The sequence below is a fragment of the Lutjanus erythropterus genome, chromosome 3, assembly GCF_056507025.1.
Source record: "Lutjanus erythropterus isolate fLutEry1 chromosome 3, fLutEry1.hap2, whole genome shotgun sequence".
In the NCBI taxonomy this organism is placed as follows: Eukaryota; Metazoa; Chordata; class Actinopteri; order Lutjaniformes; family Lutjanidae; genus Lutjanus; species Lutjanus erythropterus.
In genome coordinates this window covers 15,931,660-15,947,660 of record NC_139319.1, presented here as the reverse complement: position 1 = coordinate 15,947,660, position 16,001 = coordinate 15,931,660, and the positions used below count along the sequence as shown (strand labels likewise).

Here is a 16,001-nt window from a genome sequence, read left to right as displayed (position 1 = left end):
CTATACTTTTTAACTTTTGGTGACATCTCAGAATGCTCAACTGCCAACTCTGCCAACTCTGCATCGCTTCACTCGAGAAGTTTCCATACCACTTGGGTTATTTTGGTTAACACCTTAAAGTTATCGAGTACCGACACCGAGGCCTATCTAGCACCAGCTACTGAGAGGAAGAGACTAGAAATTCAAGCTGAAATAGCCTGCAGTTCTTCCACGTATGCAATGGCATCACTGTATAAAAAGAAGAACAGATTTTGCTGTTGGAGAATTCAGTTTTCTCTGTCGGTACAGAACGCAGGAATGTATTGCTTCAATTGGCTACATTTACCATCAACACTGATTGGATAACCACAGGAAAGTCCCAACTTTTCCCTTAAACTAACTGCTGAATTACTGTTGGCTAATATTGGAATATTTATTATTATGGAACCATGTAATATTTATTATTTTAAGCTTCACTTGTGTGGATGCTATGTGTGTGACAAATTAATGTTGGTCTTAGTGATATTTTTTCTTCCGGATATGAAGCACAATATATACAGTAAGTAATTTGACAGCAGCCACAGTTGTTGTGAATCCTGTTTCCTTGTTCCTTTACTAATTTGTGTTTACAATACCTATTGTCTAACTTTTGTAATTGAATCTCATCCTTTCCTGGTTTGTAATCACTGTCATTGAATTTGCTGTCCAATACTAAATTGCTTCCAATAAAAACTTCAAGGGCAACCTGTTGTCAACACCCTTTACTAAAAGTGTGTTTAGCTTGCTGCAGAGCTGTGCGCCTACAAGCACAGTGAGATAGAGGAGCTACCTTCATAGCTTAAAGTAATTTCAGGGATATAAAAACATTCTTACACTTTTCTTCATCTTGCTGTCAGTCAGCATTTCTTTTATCTCAACAGTGACACTGCTCTTGAAATGTAGACCGCATTTACGATATCAGATGTTTCTTTAAAACTGCTCCGGAAACAACTACAGAGAGATCATTTCAGTCTGTCACTGTTGTCAAACTGAAGCCAAACTCACAGAAATAACTCATCATTTTATCACATAAATGTGAACATACATGCACCTGAGTCTGCACCTATGCATAGAATTTAGAATTTACTTCTATAACTGTAGCTCTCTTATTGACCTTGATAAAAAATAATGCACCCAGAGCTCAGTTTCTACTACAAGTACACAAACAGGAAATTTCTAAGCCTGCATTGTAATCACATTTATGACTTAATGCAGCTCTTGTGGCAGAGTTCATCTGTAATAATACCACAACACAGTCGGAAGAGCATACCATAGCCCATGTTTGACTCTCTCTGCAAATAAGCCTGTTGTTGTTTCCTGCAGCAGATTGCCTTTATCAAATCACATCATGTGACCTGAACAGCGAGGCCACAGGCATCAGAGGCAGTCTGAGAGATGGCCTCAGCCTAATCAGCACCAAGGCAATGCAGCAGATAAGAAAGCATGAATCATTTATTAGATAGGTGAGACATAGACTGTACTAACAACTGAACGGGTTATCGTAGTAATTAATTACAAAATGCTGTTGTTTTCTGTACCTTCCTTTTCCTTGGCCTCGCTTGTGGAGTGTCAGTGGAGGATTTGTTCAGAGGTTCTGCATTTTGTGGTGGGGTTTTTTGTCCAGCCTTGGAAAATGTATGGAGAGAAAATACAAACATTATTTATAAAACAATACATAGCAATGAAATGTAGAAGAATGTGTGTGTGAAATAAGAGAGTATGTGAATCAATGTCAGGTTGCAAGATAATCCTAATTAATGTGCTAGATGTTGTTATAAAAATCATGAATCAAAATAACCTTAAGTGATCACTTTACTACATTTTCTTCATCTTCTATCATTAATTTGACAAAATCTTTCATGCTACATTGGCAGTTCTTGAAGAAAAAAGTTTTATGTTTTATTATTGCTAAATTTTACTGTAAATTATAAGAACAGTGTGTAGGATTTAGAGGCAGTGGGGAGCTCGTAGATTGCAACCAGCAGCCAGTGTTTGGTTTGTCTCTTCTGGGCTATTGTAAACACATGGCAGTGCAACACAGTAGCCTCCAAGTGCATGTGATGTTTTCTCTATAAATCTGAATATAGAATAACCTCTTTCATGTTATCATCAAGTGTAAGAAAATGCTCATCTAAACAGTGATATTAGTAAAGCCTCTAATCCTGAAAACAAATGATAACTTGTCAGTTGCCTGTTATTAAAAAGGTTGTCATCTGAGTGACCTGAAAACAATTCCAGGCAGTATACACAAGTCAGCTGACACTGATAACATCTTTAAAGCCCACAGAAACCTACAGAGACGCACACAGGAATGGCTTCGGTGTTAGAAAACAGCTTTTCCAAAACATGCCAATGTTATGTTAATCACGTCACACAGATCACATGGTTGGTGTTAAAAAGGACTATGTAAGGGAATTTAAAGTGTTCATGCAAGTCTGACCTGGGCATGTCACGCATAAACAACAACATGGCAATTCACAGACTCAGGCACATTTCCACAGTGTGTACCCTGAGGAGAATTAATGCATAAGCAAAGTTGCACACATGCAGGCATGCTGCTGTAAAGTCAAACGTGCACCTTTGTCCTGGGAACTGGTGTCTGTGTCTTTGCATCGGGTGACTTCTTTGTGTCTGCATCCGTCACGTGCGCCTCCTGGGACCAGAAACAGGACAAAAGAAGACGGTCTCATTTGTAATCCATGTCATATATACAGAAGAGTGACCAAAGCAGCAACAAATTATCCTTAACAGAAGCCAGGCAGCTTTGTTCCCCAGTTGTTATTGTTGCAACTATAGCTTTATATATAAAGTAGTCATGAAAGATCTTTGAACAACCAGGAAGTCATTTTAGAAGAACTCCTGGGCATGTGAACAACCTTCTAGACTACTGGTGTAAAGAAATCTTTGTCTTTGTAGTCTTTTTATTTTTTAGTTTAGATTTTCTTTAAGATATTAAGATTTTTAACATGTCTTACTCAGCCGGTTGTTGTCTAATTAAATTAAATTAAATTATGTAAATTGGTGTAATTCTTGTAACATTGTGTAATATTAACTGTTGAAATGTAATTTTGTGTAATGTTTTTTTGATAAATGTTCACCTTTGGAAAAATGTTGAAATGGTCGGGAAAAAAATGAATAATATGATAACTAGTCATGTAATTTTACTGACAGAATTTGAAGAAGCTAAGGAAGAAGGTGAAACGTGTTGTTCACGCCACATGAAAACACAATGAAGTCACTTCAGTGTGCAGTGTTTTATTTTGATCTTCTCTCAAGATGTTCCTGCAGTCCACCAGTACCTGACCGTAAACACTGTCTGTCTTCTGTGAACTGTTATCCTGAATATGTGTGTTCTACTTTTGTTTTTCCACTGTGAGCCTTAACAACAGTGTTCAGAATAGATTTTAACACCTTTACAACCTACATCCACAAACACATACACTCTCATAAACACTTATATGTACACCTCCGGCTCATCAGCATTTTGTCACTGAGGGAAAAGGCAACACGGGTGATCATATGTGCTGCGTTCAAAGACATTCAGGAGAGGGGCCTCAGTCCTCGCGTGCCTATGCATATGTATTAGTGTTTATGTGTATGTGTGCATGTTTATGTGTAAGACAATCTCATTCTGACTGAGGGGTTTCCCATAGGTCAGCGAGGTCTCATGTGGCAGGGCCTTTACAAGCATTTACAACACAGCACAGACATCTATGACTCAAAAAATGTTATTACAAAGAATGACACCATATTTCCAGTATTAATTCTACTACTACAATGAATCTGGACCTTTGGATTTAATGAGCTCAGGCTACATGTGATGACCTCATTCTCATTATTAGCATGTTCTGCAGTTTTATTTTGCCTGGTCAGCATAGTATCACATGGGATGGGACACGCTATGCTTGATGATGTTTCAAAATAGTAGAAGAGCTGCCCTGAGAGAAGAGATGAGAGGTCAAACCCACCAGGAGATCACCCTACTCGGTGGTCCCCACCGTGGCATCCGATGGCCCATGTCACGTTTCAATAACACAGTCATCAATCAACAATCGAGATGTCTGCTATAGACTGTGGTGAAGGACGTCTTTCCAAAAGTGGAAATTTGGCCAAAGTTTTGCAATTCCACTCGTGATAGCTTGACACTCATACTACAGCTGTTGCAGCAATAAATATTCCTCTCATTTCACCTTCTTTACTGAACTGGAACAAACTTATATTTATTGTGATTTTAATTCTAATTACAGTATTATAATATATTATATTATGTTTTATAGTATTTTATTACACAGCTTGATACATACTTGATTGGTCAATTATGGCTTTGTATATATATATATATGTAAAAATCTGACTTTTTAGTTTTAGTTTCTAGTCAAAAGTATTCTGCGTATGGGGAACTTGAATTTATGACCTTTATTTTTTAAACCCTGGCTACAGCTATAGATATACATTTGTTTGTGACTCACAAAACATGTGAAACTATTGGAAATAAATAATAATCAAAATCTATTTATGCTATTATTCATGTATTTTGAGAAATATTAAAGCTACTACAAAGAACTTTCAAATTGTGTTGATTTTGGAGACAAAAGCAGTAGTGTTTCCATCATAATAACTACAAAATAAAATATCAGAAGTAAAATTATCAGAATTAAAATCTCTTCCTGCTTCCCTGGGAAGTTTCCCTGGGAAAATGTAAACACAGGCTCATTTCATCTGATTTCACAGAGACTCGGACCCAGTGGCAGACATTATGATTAATTATACAGAAATCGCCAATCTCCTTGTTGATAGCCCTGTTTGCTGATGCAAGTGATTTAGGAAATTGAAAATAAAAAAATGTCTCAACACAGTGCCAGACTTTGATGATATCTACCATGACATTACATAGTTAATTACTGGTTCCCAAAGACAATTGATGCATGCATTGGTGCATTTTTTTTTTGCACATTATGATGTCATGGCTGGCTGCTTTTATTTTATTTTATCAAAAAAAGAAATCACTCAGAGTTAAAAGGAAAAGTGAATTTCATAATTATCATTATTTTAAGAACCAATGCTTTACACATCATATTTATTATTTCCTAAGGTAATTAATATCGCAATAACTATCAAATTGTCAATTTTTTATCATGGTATTATCATACCATGAGAAGCAGCAGCAAGATGCTGCCAGGAAAACCGGCAGAGAGCAGACAAGCCAGCTAATCAATAAAAACATCAGCCATGGAAGCAGCAAATGTAAATCAACAACCAGAAACTCAAAACAGCCACCTGTGGAGGAGTCCTTCCTGCAACACCGTGATATAAGATCGATAGTGAAATCAATTTTAGCTTGACGTGTAAGTCTGTATTTATAAACCATTGCTCCTCCAAGTGGACGGGCAGTGGTTGAGGTCACAGACCAGAGAAGAACTCACACTGTTTAAAGTGCATGGGCACAACATGTGACTCAGTTGTCTTACCAGTTGCACTACATTGTACTGTACACCACCAGCAGAGCACATCTATTTCATATAATCATCAGCATCTGGTGTTCCTATGAGTATACATCACCTTGACAATAGTAAGTGTGGACTGTTCCTCTGTGCAGCCTTCTCGATCTCTGTCCATCTCAAATATATTGCTGTAGTTCTGGATGAGCTTGACCATGATCTTGTTACAGATATTTTGGTCCTTGATTGCTTCAAAACCAGTAGTCACACTGGAAAAGATGGAGAAGAAACAAAAATAATGCAAACCGATAACATTTCTTCAAATTCTTCAAACATGACACAGGGTTCCTACAGTTTCCTTTTCAATATCTGATTGACTTTATGGTTTTCATTCAACAGTTATTTTGATATTGAAACTGAAATCATTAATCATTAATGATCGGTTAGTCGACTTGACTAACAAAGTAGAATTCAGCTGCCCTAGTAAGTATGATGTCTGATGTCAGTGAACAGCTGTGTGAGGTGTACACTGGGCTGTAGGCCTAACTGTAGGCCTAATTATATAACTTCAACACACACACACACACACACACACACACGCACACACACAAGTACGGGCTCAGATGGAGAGAACAGGTTGTACAGTATGAAAGAGAATCTGTTACAGTTTCTTCATCTCTCTTCTGCCTCTATTCTGAGACCTGTTTTTTTTTTGTTTTTTGTTTTTTTTTCACAGACTGGGTTTCCCAGCCTGGATACCCCAGTTTATAAATGGAGATGCTCACCAGTGTCACCAGTCTGGAGAACACTCACTGTAGGTCAAAATGTACGAGCATTATTTGAAACTTACTACCCAGTAGCCCATCAAAAATAGACTAGTGAGTACAGAGGTACTTAGCTCAGCAGCTGCAGGGAGGCACATGAGCCCCTGATGCATTATTTATTTATGAACATCAGAGTAACTTGTGGAGACACATTAGCATCAACCGTCTCTTATATGTCATATGACATTTACTTCAAAATTGCTCACTAGATTCAATTAGTTTTCTTAACCTACAGCATGTGACCTTTGATTAATATAATGTCAGACTTGAAGGTTTGAACATCTGATTCTAGAGGTTCATGCCGATCAAAAGGTGCAATGACATTAATGGGATATTTATGAACAATATAATGTAATGTAATGTATATTGTATATCACCAGTCGACTTCTACACTGTCATGATTTTATCTTCACTAAATAAGTTAGAGCACCATCTGCTGGCCACATATTTTGACAGCAGTCGTGCTCAGTGTGTTGATACTTTCAGATTCATTTGTTTGTAAGTATACATTACCCTGATTTTTTTTCTTTATTAATTAATTTGTTTCAGCAATTTGCCTGCACTGAAAAATTAAAGACGGTCTCCCATTCTGATACATGGGCCAGACCATCTGAAGCCTTTTTTGGGACAGACTTTAAAAAATCAGCTGGAATGTCCATTGAGTACACTTGTCTTGTGGCTCTTACTGAATATGTACAGCATGTTATAAGAGTGGAATCATTCTACCCGTCCAGCTGCTCTGACATATGAAACTGACTATACACATGACTCACTAAACAGAAATACGGGAAAGATGATTACATCCCTGAATCCCTCAGCTTTAGCCATATTAACTGCTTCCAGAGAATGTTATTTAAAGATGGCAACAAACATGTTTTGTAAAGGTCACAGTGAAGACGCCAAACTTGCCAAAACATTCAGGAATGCGAGTTATGCTCTTCAAGGATATGAACACACCAAAGCAAGTCTGTAAAAAGGATTGCACATTTTACTGAATAAGTTTAGTTTACCTTAGTTAAGTGATGTTGACTCTGATGCCCTTGAGTGTGAATCATTAAACCCAATGTCAGACTGAGGCATTCATTTAATCCTAACCCAGTAATTGAAAATTGGATTGTGACTATGGTAATGATAAGGTGCTTACACTTTGAATGGTAAACCTTTTTAAAATGATTATAGTTGTAGATTTCTGACTGTTCTTTTATTGTTACTTCATCACATGCTGCAATCTCAAGCTTTCACAGCCTTCCTTAAGTTTCACTTGTAAGGAGAAACCCATTATCATCTGATATAAGAGTTTCTCTTCATAGTTATAGAGCATTATAAGGCTAAAACAGCCTGCATGGCATCATGGTGCAGCATATGATACATGCCAAGTGCCAGCCATAGTGCCAATAGCAAGCACAGTGCCATAGCGCATCAACCACGCATGGCATACTGTACATAGCTCAGGATAGTTTTCAACCTCAACAACTAGTCCCCTGATTGTTCTACACACAGGAGAGACGGAGGTGAGGAAAGAGAGGAAGAGAGCTGCTATGGGACGAGGCTGCAAGCAGGGAATGTGTGTATATGTGTGTGTATGTACACACACACACACACACACACACACACACACACACACGTGCATATGTATATATGTACATAAAATGTAAATTTTTGCCTCGTAGATACAGGTGAAATAGCAAATAATAGCAAATAAGAACATGTACATCTTACACACTGGACCTTTGCAGTTTCACAGATTACTATTTGTTTTTACAGTATGTGAAGTAAAAACAGAATGTTGGAGTGATGGTGAAATTGATCCATGGGTATTTATTTTACCAGCCTGACCAAATGAAAAGGTTCAACTCACTGGAAGACACTGGGCCCAAACACAGTGGCGAGGTTGAGGGCAGTCATACGGTTTTCCTTGTGGTTATACTCCACAAGGGTGAGGAAGTGGCAGAGGTAGCGGAGAAGGCTGTGGTGAACTTCTGGAAGTTGCTGGAGCAGATCTCTCATATCTGACCAAGAGACATCGTCACCGCACTCTATAGACACAGAGCAGGACATCAGAACAGGTCAAAGCAATGTAGAAATCCCCCAGATACAATTTAGAGAATGGAGTTAAGATATTTCACGATTCATTTAGGATAAAAAGAGACCAAGGGGGAATTTTTTTACTCTTTAGCTGCTAGAGGAGAGGGAGAGCATGGCCTTCCCATCTCTGAGGGATTAGTATTCACCAAGTCTGTTGAGGCTTCTTGTATACTGGTGTAACCTATCTTATGTAGCCAAATGGGACACTATGGAATTATCGCTGCTTGGCTGTGGAGAAGGAAATATTACAGATGTCAAGTCAATGGGTGAATATCTCACAGAAGGTATGGCTGGAAGTGGTTAAACATCTACAACTCCAAAGAGAGGTTAAACAGTTTGACCAGTATATTATCCTGAATTTACCCCAGCATCCCAAGATCATGGATACAGGCAAATCGATCTATTCTGTTATTACTTCCATATGCAAGATAGAAGAAGATATGGGAGCATATGAGCTGGATAGGCAGCATTTTTACAGGTATTAACAGCTTAGTCATATTATTTTTTTAAAGGTAAAAAGTTCTAATCTAATAGAGCCACAGATTGTTTTTCATATAGTGAGTGATGCTTATAAGTCAGGAAACAGTAATAGTCTCATGAGCAAGTTACACAATGTCATCACATTACTTAATAAGGACACTTGAGACATTGTGAAACAATGATGGGAAAACGAGCTGGACAGATATAACTGAAGCCACATGGCTGAATGCCTGGGAAACAGAGTTGTCCTCCACCACCTCCTGGATCTGGTGAGACTTCTATTGAAAAAACTCTTTTTTTTATCACTCCCAAACAGAAGCCTAAGCAAACTAGCACTCAACTATGCTGCTGGAGGGAATGTGGAGAAATCATGGTTGATCATGCTCATATTTTTTGGTCTCACTTCAGACCTCTTTGTCAATGTTGTTCAACATCTATATCCTCTAGAATAGAAGAGGACGTACTCCATACAACACCAAAAAGAACTGGATTGAATTTAGCCAATGAGACAGATCTTTCATAATTATTTTATGTGTCATGTGTGACATTTTGTTTTAAAATAGCCTTGGTAACCAGACAAAACTGCCAAGGTCAATGGCAATCACAGATTATATCATCCCATAACCTCATATTTGTATTTTTGCCACAACCAACTTGTTTTTCTTTGAAGCACAAAATATAAAATGTAGACTTTTAGTAAATAATGTTCAAATCCTTGCAAGTTTAGTAAATAGCTTTACAGCGGGGCTCCAGCAGGCAGTGATAGTTCCATCCGCCTGCTCTCTGTAACATCTAATCTTGAGTTGTGGTGGCTAGTAATACGTGAGCATTAGAGCAAAGAGCCTGAAAATATGTTGATGCTATTACTCGGGGTACATAATTGGGTCAGAGTTGGATAAACGGATATGGCTACTGATCCCTAATGAATGAGTGACGCAAAACATTCTGCGTGCGTGTGTCTACGTGAGAGTGTGCATGTGAAGGCGGGCATGCGTGTACGTCTGTCTGGGTAAGTAGGGGGGAGGAAGGGGGGAATAATGCCTTAGAACATTCACAATTGCTTTTGATGCCGTTAAATAAAGTTCAGATTGTGTGTGTGTGTGTGTGTGTGTGTGCGCACGTTTGTTAAGTACAAGGTCACATGTGAGTTTTTTTGCGAGTGGCTTTAAAACTATTTATCATCATGAATTGGTCCAGTTTTTACAGGCTAGAGCATTAGACAAACACTTTGAGGGGTGGAAAAAAACTACTTTATGCCCTTGTATGTATGTAGAGGCCACATCATACATACAATGAATATCAAAAGATCAAGACCAAAGACCAAGACCAAATCACTGCAAAGAATGAAATACGCTGTGCAAGGACATAGAGACCGACTTTAAGGTGAGAAACTGTACACTGTTTTTGAATGTTTTTGTTTGTAAAAGAGATTACACTAAAAATGAAAGGTATTGCCAGTGTTTTTTGTTTTGTTTTTTTTGTTTTTGCTTTTTTTTTTAAGTGTTGTATTATATCAGTAAACTGGGCATGTTCTATTCATTTATACAAATGTGTGTATATGTATTTGTATATTACTTATTCATCCTGTAATTTGCTTTTACTTTTTCATCTTAGAGATGAAGCAGTTTTACTGTGATGTCTTTTTGTATACATGACTGATCAGATACACACTCAGCTGCAGAAGTGTTTCTTAATTCCTACTTTGTAATATTTGCAGCAGTTATTGATCCGCTAATCAATAAATCAATAGACTATATGATACACTTTATAGGAGAGTAATACCCAAAAATTAAATATACCACAAAGTTTTCAACCCTAATGGAATGTTGTTTTAGTTATTTAATTCAGGTCACAGTCTCTCTTAAATGCACAGTATGTAATTTCAGCCACTAGGTGTTTCTCAATCAAATCAATATATGAAGATGAATTTGAGCTTGAGATGAGAGTGAATCACAACAGTTGTTGTCTTCATTGTTAAGCAACCACTACTGCTGTTGAAAATCTATCTGATGTGATGAGGTAATGTATTAAAGTTTTATTAATGTTATGTTTTAGTCACGTTCACTGACGTCCTTCCTCACTCTCCAACATATCATCAGTTGTTTCCCGTATCTTCCCACAAAGTTATAGCGATTAGAGGCGGTAAAGGGGATACGACCCCTTAACAGGTGACCAAATGAAACACGGTTACTTTGAATAAAATTATAGACTTTTCTTGGTTTGAACATTTTTGGGAACATTTAGGACAATATAGGTACACATCTCAACAAAATATATAAATTAAGTCCTGTTGTTTTCAGACATTTTAATGTGGAAATATTACATATTAGCCATTTAGTCTTACTATCTTACCATATGTTTAGTCATTGTTAACTTAATTGATGGATGACACATTGCACAATTATACTGGTCATATACTGAACTGTCAGTCACTACTGCAACTTAATTTTCCTATCCATTCATCACACATGGCCAAACCAATTTTACAAAGTACACCAAAATCATTTTATTCAGTAGTTATTGCCAAGTGTTGTGCCAAAGAGCGTTGTTCCACTGCAGTGTTGGCCATAGGCCCTGAAAACTAGGCTGATATTTATGGGGTCTATGAGGGCAAAACGAATACTGCAGTCAAAATGTGCACTCCTCTCCCATTAAACAGATTAAGCCCAGTGAGAGAGGAGAGCAGAGAGTGAGCACAGACACTTCCCCTGCCAAATCACTCACTTTACCTTTTATGACCTCCAAGAATATTAACAGAAATATGAGGTTCATCAGTTCTCCAGTCACATATATCTCTCTCTAACACACACTAACACACACTCACATACTTAGTTAATTCATCTAACTGCAATGACTGCAGTGCTGATTTCAGGACTGAAAGATAATTTTGCTTATCATCCAAGAGCAGAGCCATGACCTACATACTCACTACACTTGGGGGTATTAATATCAAATTGTGGATTTGGGAATCATGTTGGTTGTAGCATTGTAAACTGGATTTCCTTGAACTTGTGGTATAATTCAAGACAAATAAGCACATAAGCGTTAAAAAAAAAAAGAAATAAAAATAACCACGTGATAGAACTGGGGCAACAAGTTGGTGTTGTAACAAACTGCTTTCCCTTACCTTGGTAGTGATGTATCAGTGCCTGCTGGACTGCTGAGTCTACCAGACCCCCTGGAAGGTCCCTGAGGTACTGTTTGAGCAAGCTGGCCACCGTACACACATCAGCTTCAGAGAGAAGGTCCACATGCTCTCCACTCTCCAGCCGCTGTTTCAAGGTCTCCACAGCACGAACGTTCCCGTTCACTCTGAACAGACCCTCCTGATGCAAGGCTGGAGGAAAATCGGAGAAACAATGTAAGCTGTCTCATTTAGTTACAGGTATCAGCCTATCTATAAAAAGTTCAATAAGAAAACTGACTGGGAATGAAATTAAATAAGCTGATTCCACAAACATGATCAAATTAGGATGTTTTCCAGTGAGGGCTGCAAAATATTTTTAATACAAGTCTAAAATCATTTTAATTTACTTCACTACTGTGGCTAGTTCTTAGTTGATGTTAAGATTACAGTGTTCATCCAAGCAACCCCAACAACTATTAAAACAACAATTCTTGCAAGCAAAATTTCCATTAAATGTGATAGTGAATATGACAGCTATCCTACTACTTATCCTGCTATTTCATATCAGTATGGGTGCTGTCAAAAAGGCATACTAACAGATTATCTTGAAATCTGCATCAGAGTCAGAGGAAATGATTTTGATCCCATAAGTGTAGAAGTGTAAGGGATTTATGGGATAATCCAATTGAATTGATGAACTATGTAAATTCAAATTCGGTTAAGAAAAAAAAACTTGGGTCACAAAAAATAGATGAATAAATAAATAAATTGTGTGAACCGTGGATTAACATTAACGTGTGAAAGTTGAATCGACTCTCAATGTGCCTTTTCTTGCTAATGCTAGCCTCTCGTCTGTCTGAACAATGTTAGCTAGCAGCTGAAACGTTAAACAGAAGGTAAACTAGCTACAGCTTTTACTAACATTATCCTTGAGCAGTTACTGATTGTAATTTGCAAATCCTTCTTGACTTTAAACTTTAAAGACGCTGACATATTGAACATTATGTAGCCTTACCTGTCTTATTGTGATGGTAAACCTGATATTTCTAACTCAAATTTTAGTTTACTGACGATGCTGGGGCCACTTGAGTTTACCGCTGTTAATGTAGGTCTCCATGGCTACCACTAGATGTTACCAGAGAACCATGTTTTACCAGGAACAGGTCGGGTCACCTAAATTACAACAAGACTATATATTTTCTCAGTAGTGGTACTGTACTGTAGTGATATCGATCAGTTTAAATGATAATAGTTGTTTGCTCGTGTTCAAAGATATCTGCCACTGTTCTGTGAAAGAGTCTGTTGTTTAAAAAAAAAAAAAAAAAAAATTAAGAGCAAATTAACGGTTGAACAATCCGCACAAGTTGTGAGCGGTCATTTGGAACTACTTTCTACCCAAGAAATAGTTCCTACGAAAACAGCTGATTGTGTGATCTGTCGATTATCAAACGTATCAGGAGCATAGTCTCTTAAAAGAGTTTTTACTTTTGCATTTTTAATGTAATGTTTCATTTGTTCAGACATTGACTCCCGTTGTATTGGGGTGGATGTAGAAACCTCGGTGATGGAGTTCTCCAAAAGAAAAAAGCCAAACTCTTCATAGAGCAGAGTGCTTTTTTTTCCAAGAGGCGCTTTGTGTCTGTGTTCACATTAAATTGTTAGGAGATAGTCATAAGTGTAAAGTAACAGTAATTAACTCTAGTAGTTGTATTATATGTGTGTTAAGTCTCAGTAGCCATGAGGAGGGAGTTCCACTTCCCTGTACTGACATCTAGAGGTCAAACAGATGAATTACACATTATGATATAGTAGGTCAGTCTCAAACACTTCACACCAGTATGTTTTCAAATTGGTGGGATTAATGATATTGTACTTTCTAAGTATTTAATAATGCATTTTTCGTTTTCTCTATAAAACTTTATTTTATTTTGACTCCTTATTAAGAATAGAGCTGCAACAATTAATTGATTAGTTGTCAACTATTAAATGAATCACTAACTATTTTGATTAACTGCTGAAAAGTATTCAAAAATAAAAAGTCAAAAGTAATAGTTTTTGACATACAAGCTCTCTGTCTGACAGCAACAATATGAATATGAAAATCCTGACTATGGAAATGCAGCTTAATGGGTTGCAAAATAGTGAAGAACTTGCGATTTGCAGCATGTTGTCTACAAGCAAAACCACTGGAATTATCTTATTCTAGGAGAATTTATGACAACACATCAGTAGATCCTGAGCATAGATTGTGATGGTTAAATCTCTGATTATTGCACAGCTAAAACCGTTAATTTATTTGGACCAAATCACACAATAATACAAGACGCCAGACTGTAACATATCATTTGTATTCATATCATGCTACATGTGCATGTTTTTGCTTTTTGTTTCCCATCTAATACCACACTGGGACAGTATTACATTTATATTCTGTATTGTCTTGTTAAAACTGAGTGAAATATTCAAACTCAACATCCCGTGTTTTATGGCTGCTCCATCAAATGTAAATATTCTAATTATAGATGTTCTGTGCATCATTTTATACACATTAACCCCAAAATCAGACTGACATATTAGCACTTTTGTAAACATTTTCCTCTCCATGAGAATTAGATATAAGGTTCTTTGAGTTTGAACAATGTTTAGCTACACAGCATAAGTTTGTATTGACCCACCAGCTGGTCAGAGGAGTATAAGAGGTTAAAAATGTAAGACTAATAATATATTGTCTTATTTAGAGGGAACTATGATGTTACAAATTACACTAAATGAAAACACTAAATTTGTACATTAATCAAAAACAAAAAAAGGAAATTCTTGATTAAATCTTACAAATGATTGAGTTATAATTCTTTGTTGTTTTATTCTGTCTTCCTCACCATGCTTGCGGAGATGCTCCACCATCCTCCGCACCACCACAGGGACACCATCCTTCAGCAGGCCCTTCTCCTGCAGCTCAAACAGGGACACTCCAAACAGCTTGGTGTGCTGGACTGTCCTGGGCCACAGGATGGGTATCTGGACAATCTTCTTCATGTCCTCTTTAACCTGCACCGCTGTCTTGTTGTGCTGCAGGGAGAAGAGCAGAGAGCAGCAGTCAGCCACTGACACTACTGACACAGAGGGCAGCGCTGGAGCCAACATCACTACACAGACACCTGTCCTGCAGGAGAGAGGCTCACTCTGCTCCACGGACTAAAAGGTGTGTGCGCTTGTGGTGGTGGGGTTGTCTCTGTGGAGTCCATGCACACACTTTTCCTGCAGTCGCACTGTCATGGACTGGGCTGGGAGGGCTGGCCGCGCAGGCTGTTGCTACGACAAATATCAGGTTACCATGCAACACCTTTGGTGAAAGGCATTGCCAGAGTGACACACGCACCTGCACAAATAGACATGTAGACACACAAATATGCTCAGGTGAGGTGATGGCCAGCTGTTATTGACAACTACAAATACTTATTTGAATTCCAATATTTAGACATGAAAGATTAGCAGAAAATAAGGTTTTACTGAGAAGCTTTCTGATGAACCGCTGTGTGCCTTTTAGGATTCTATGAAGCTTCTGTATGAACTGAGAGGAGAAGTTTTCAAGAACAGTTGGCACTTGGAACAGAAACTTCTTTTGATACAGTGAGCTCCAGTGGTAGAAAAACTATGCAGATCCTTTACATAAATAAAAGTAGCAATAATATAATACCAAAAAAGTACAGGTAGAAGCCCTGCGTTCAAAATTTTATTTTAAAGTATTAATAGCATATTGTTCTTACAATAAAAGTACTTGTACTGGTATTATCATATGGTTATTATTTTATTAATTATTGTGTAAATAGCATTTTAGTGTAACAGCTAGTTGAGGTGGAGCTGGAGCTTTTTTGGCTCTTGCCTTTATTTTTGATGGGGACAGCTGAAGATATGACAGTGGAAGGGGGTAAAGACAGAGGGGGACACGACACGCAGCAAATGGGCTTCAGGCGGGAATATGTGCCAATATGAAAACATTTTCTTTTTTACAGACATAACACTGATTGT

The 16,001-nt window shown here is 37.6% G+C and overlaps 1 protein-coding gene across 1 annotated transcript in view; it reads right to left on the bottom strand.

Annotated features, from left to right (window-relative positions):
• The window catches only part of fam13a (family with sequence similarity 13 member A), a 70,579-nt gene that overhangs the window by 49,872 nt on the left and 4,706 nt on the right, over positions 1-16,001 (bottom strand). The window contains exons 2-7 of the mRNA XM_084715180.1: positions 14,852-15,041; positions 11,973-12,182; positions 8,139-8,316; positions 5,578-5,725; positions 2,597-2,671; positions 1,557-1,643 (exon numbers count right to left, since the gene is read on the bottom strand). Of these exons, the coding sequence (XP_084571306.1) occupies positions 1,557-1,643; positions 2,597-2,671; positions 5,578-5,725; positions 8,139-8,316; positions 11,973-12,182; positions 14,852-15,041 (888 nt within the window). The remainder of the gene's footprint in view (positions 1-1,556; positions 1,644-2,596; positions 2,672-5,577; positions 5,726-8,138; positions 8,317-11,972; positions 12,183-14,851; positions 15,042-16,001) is intronic.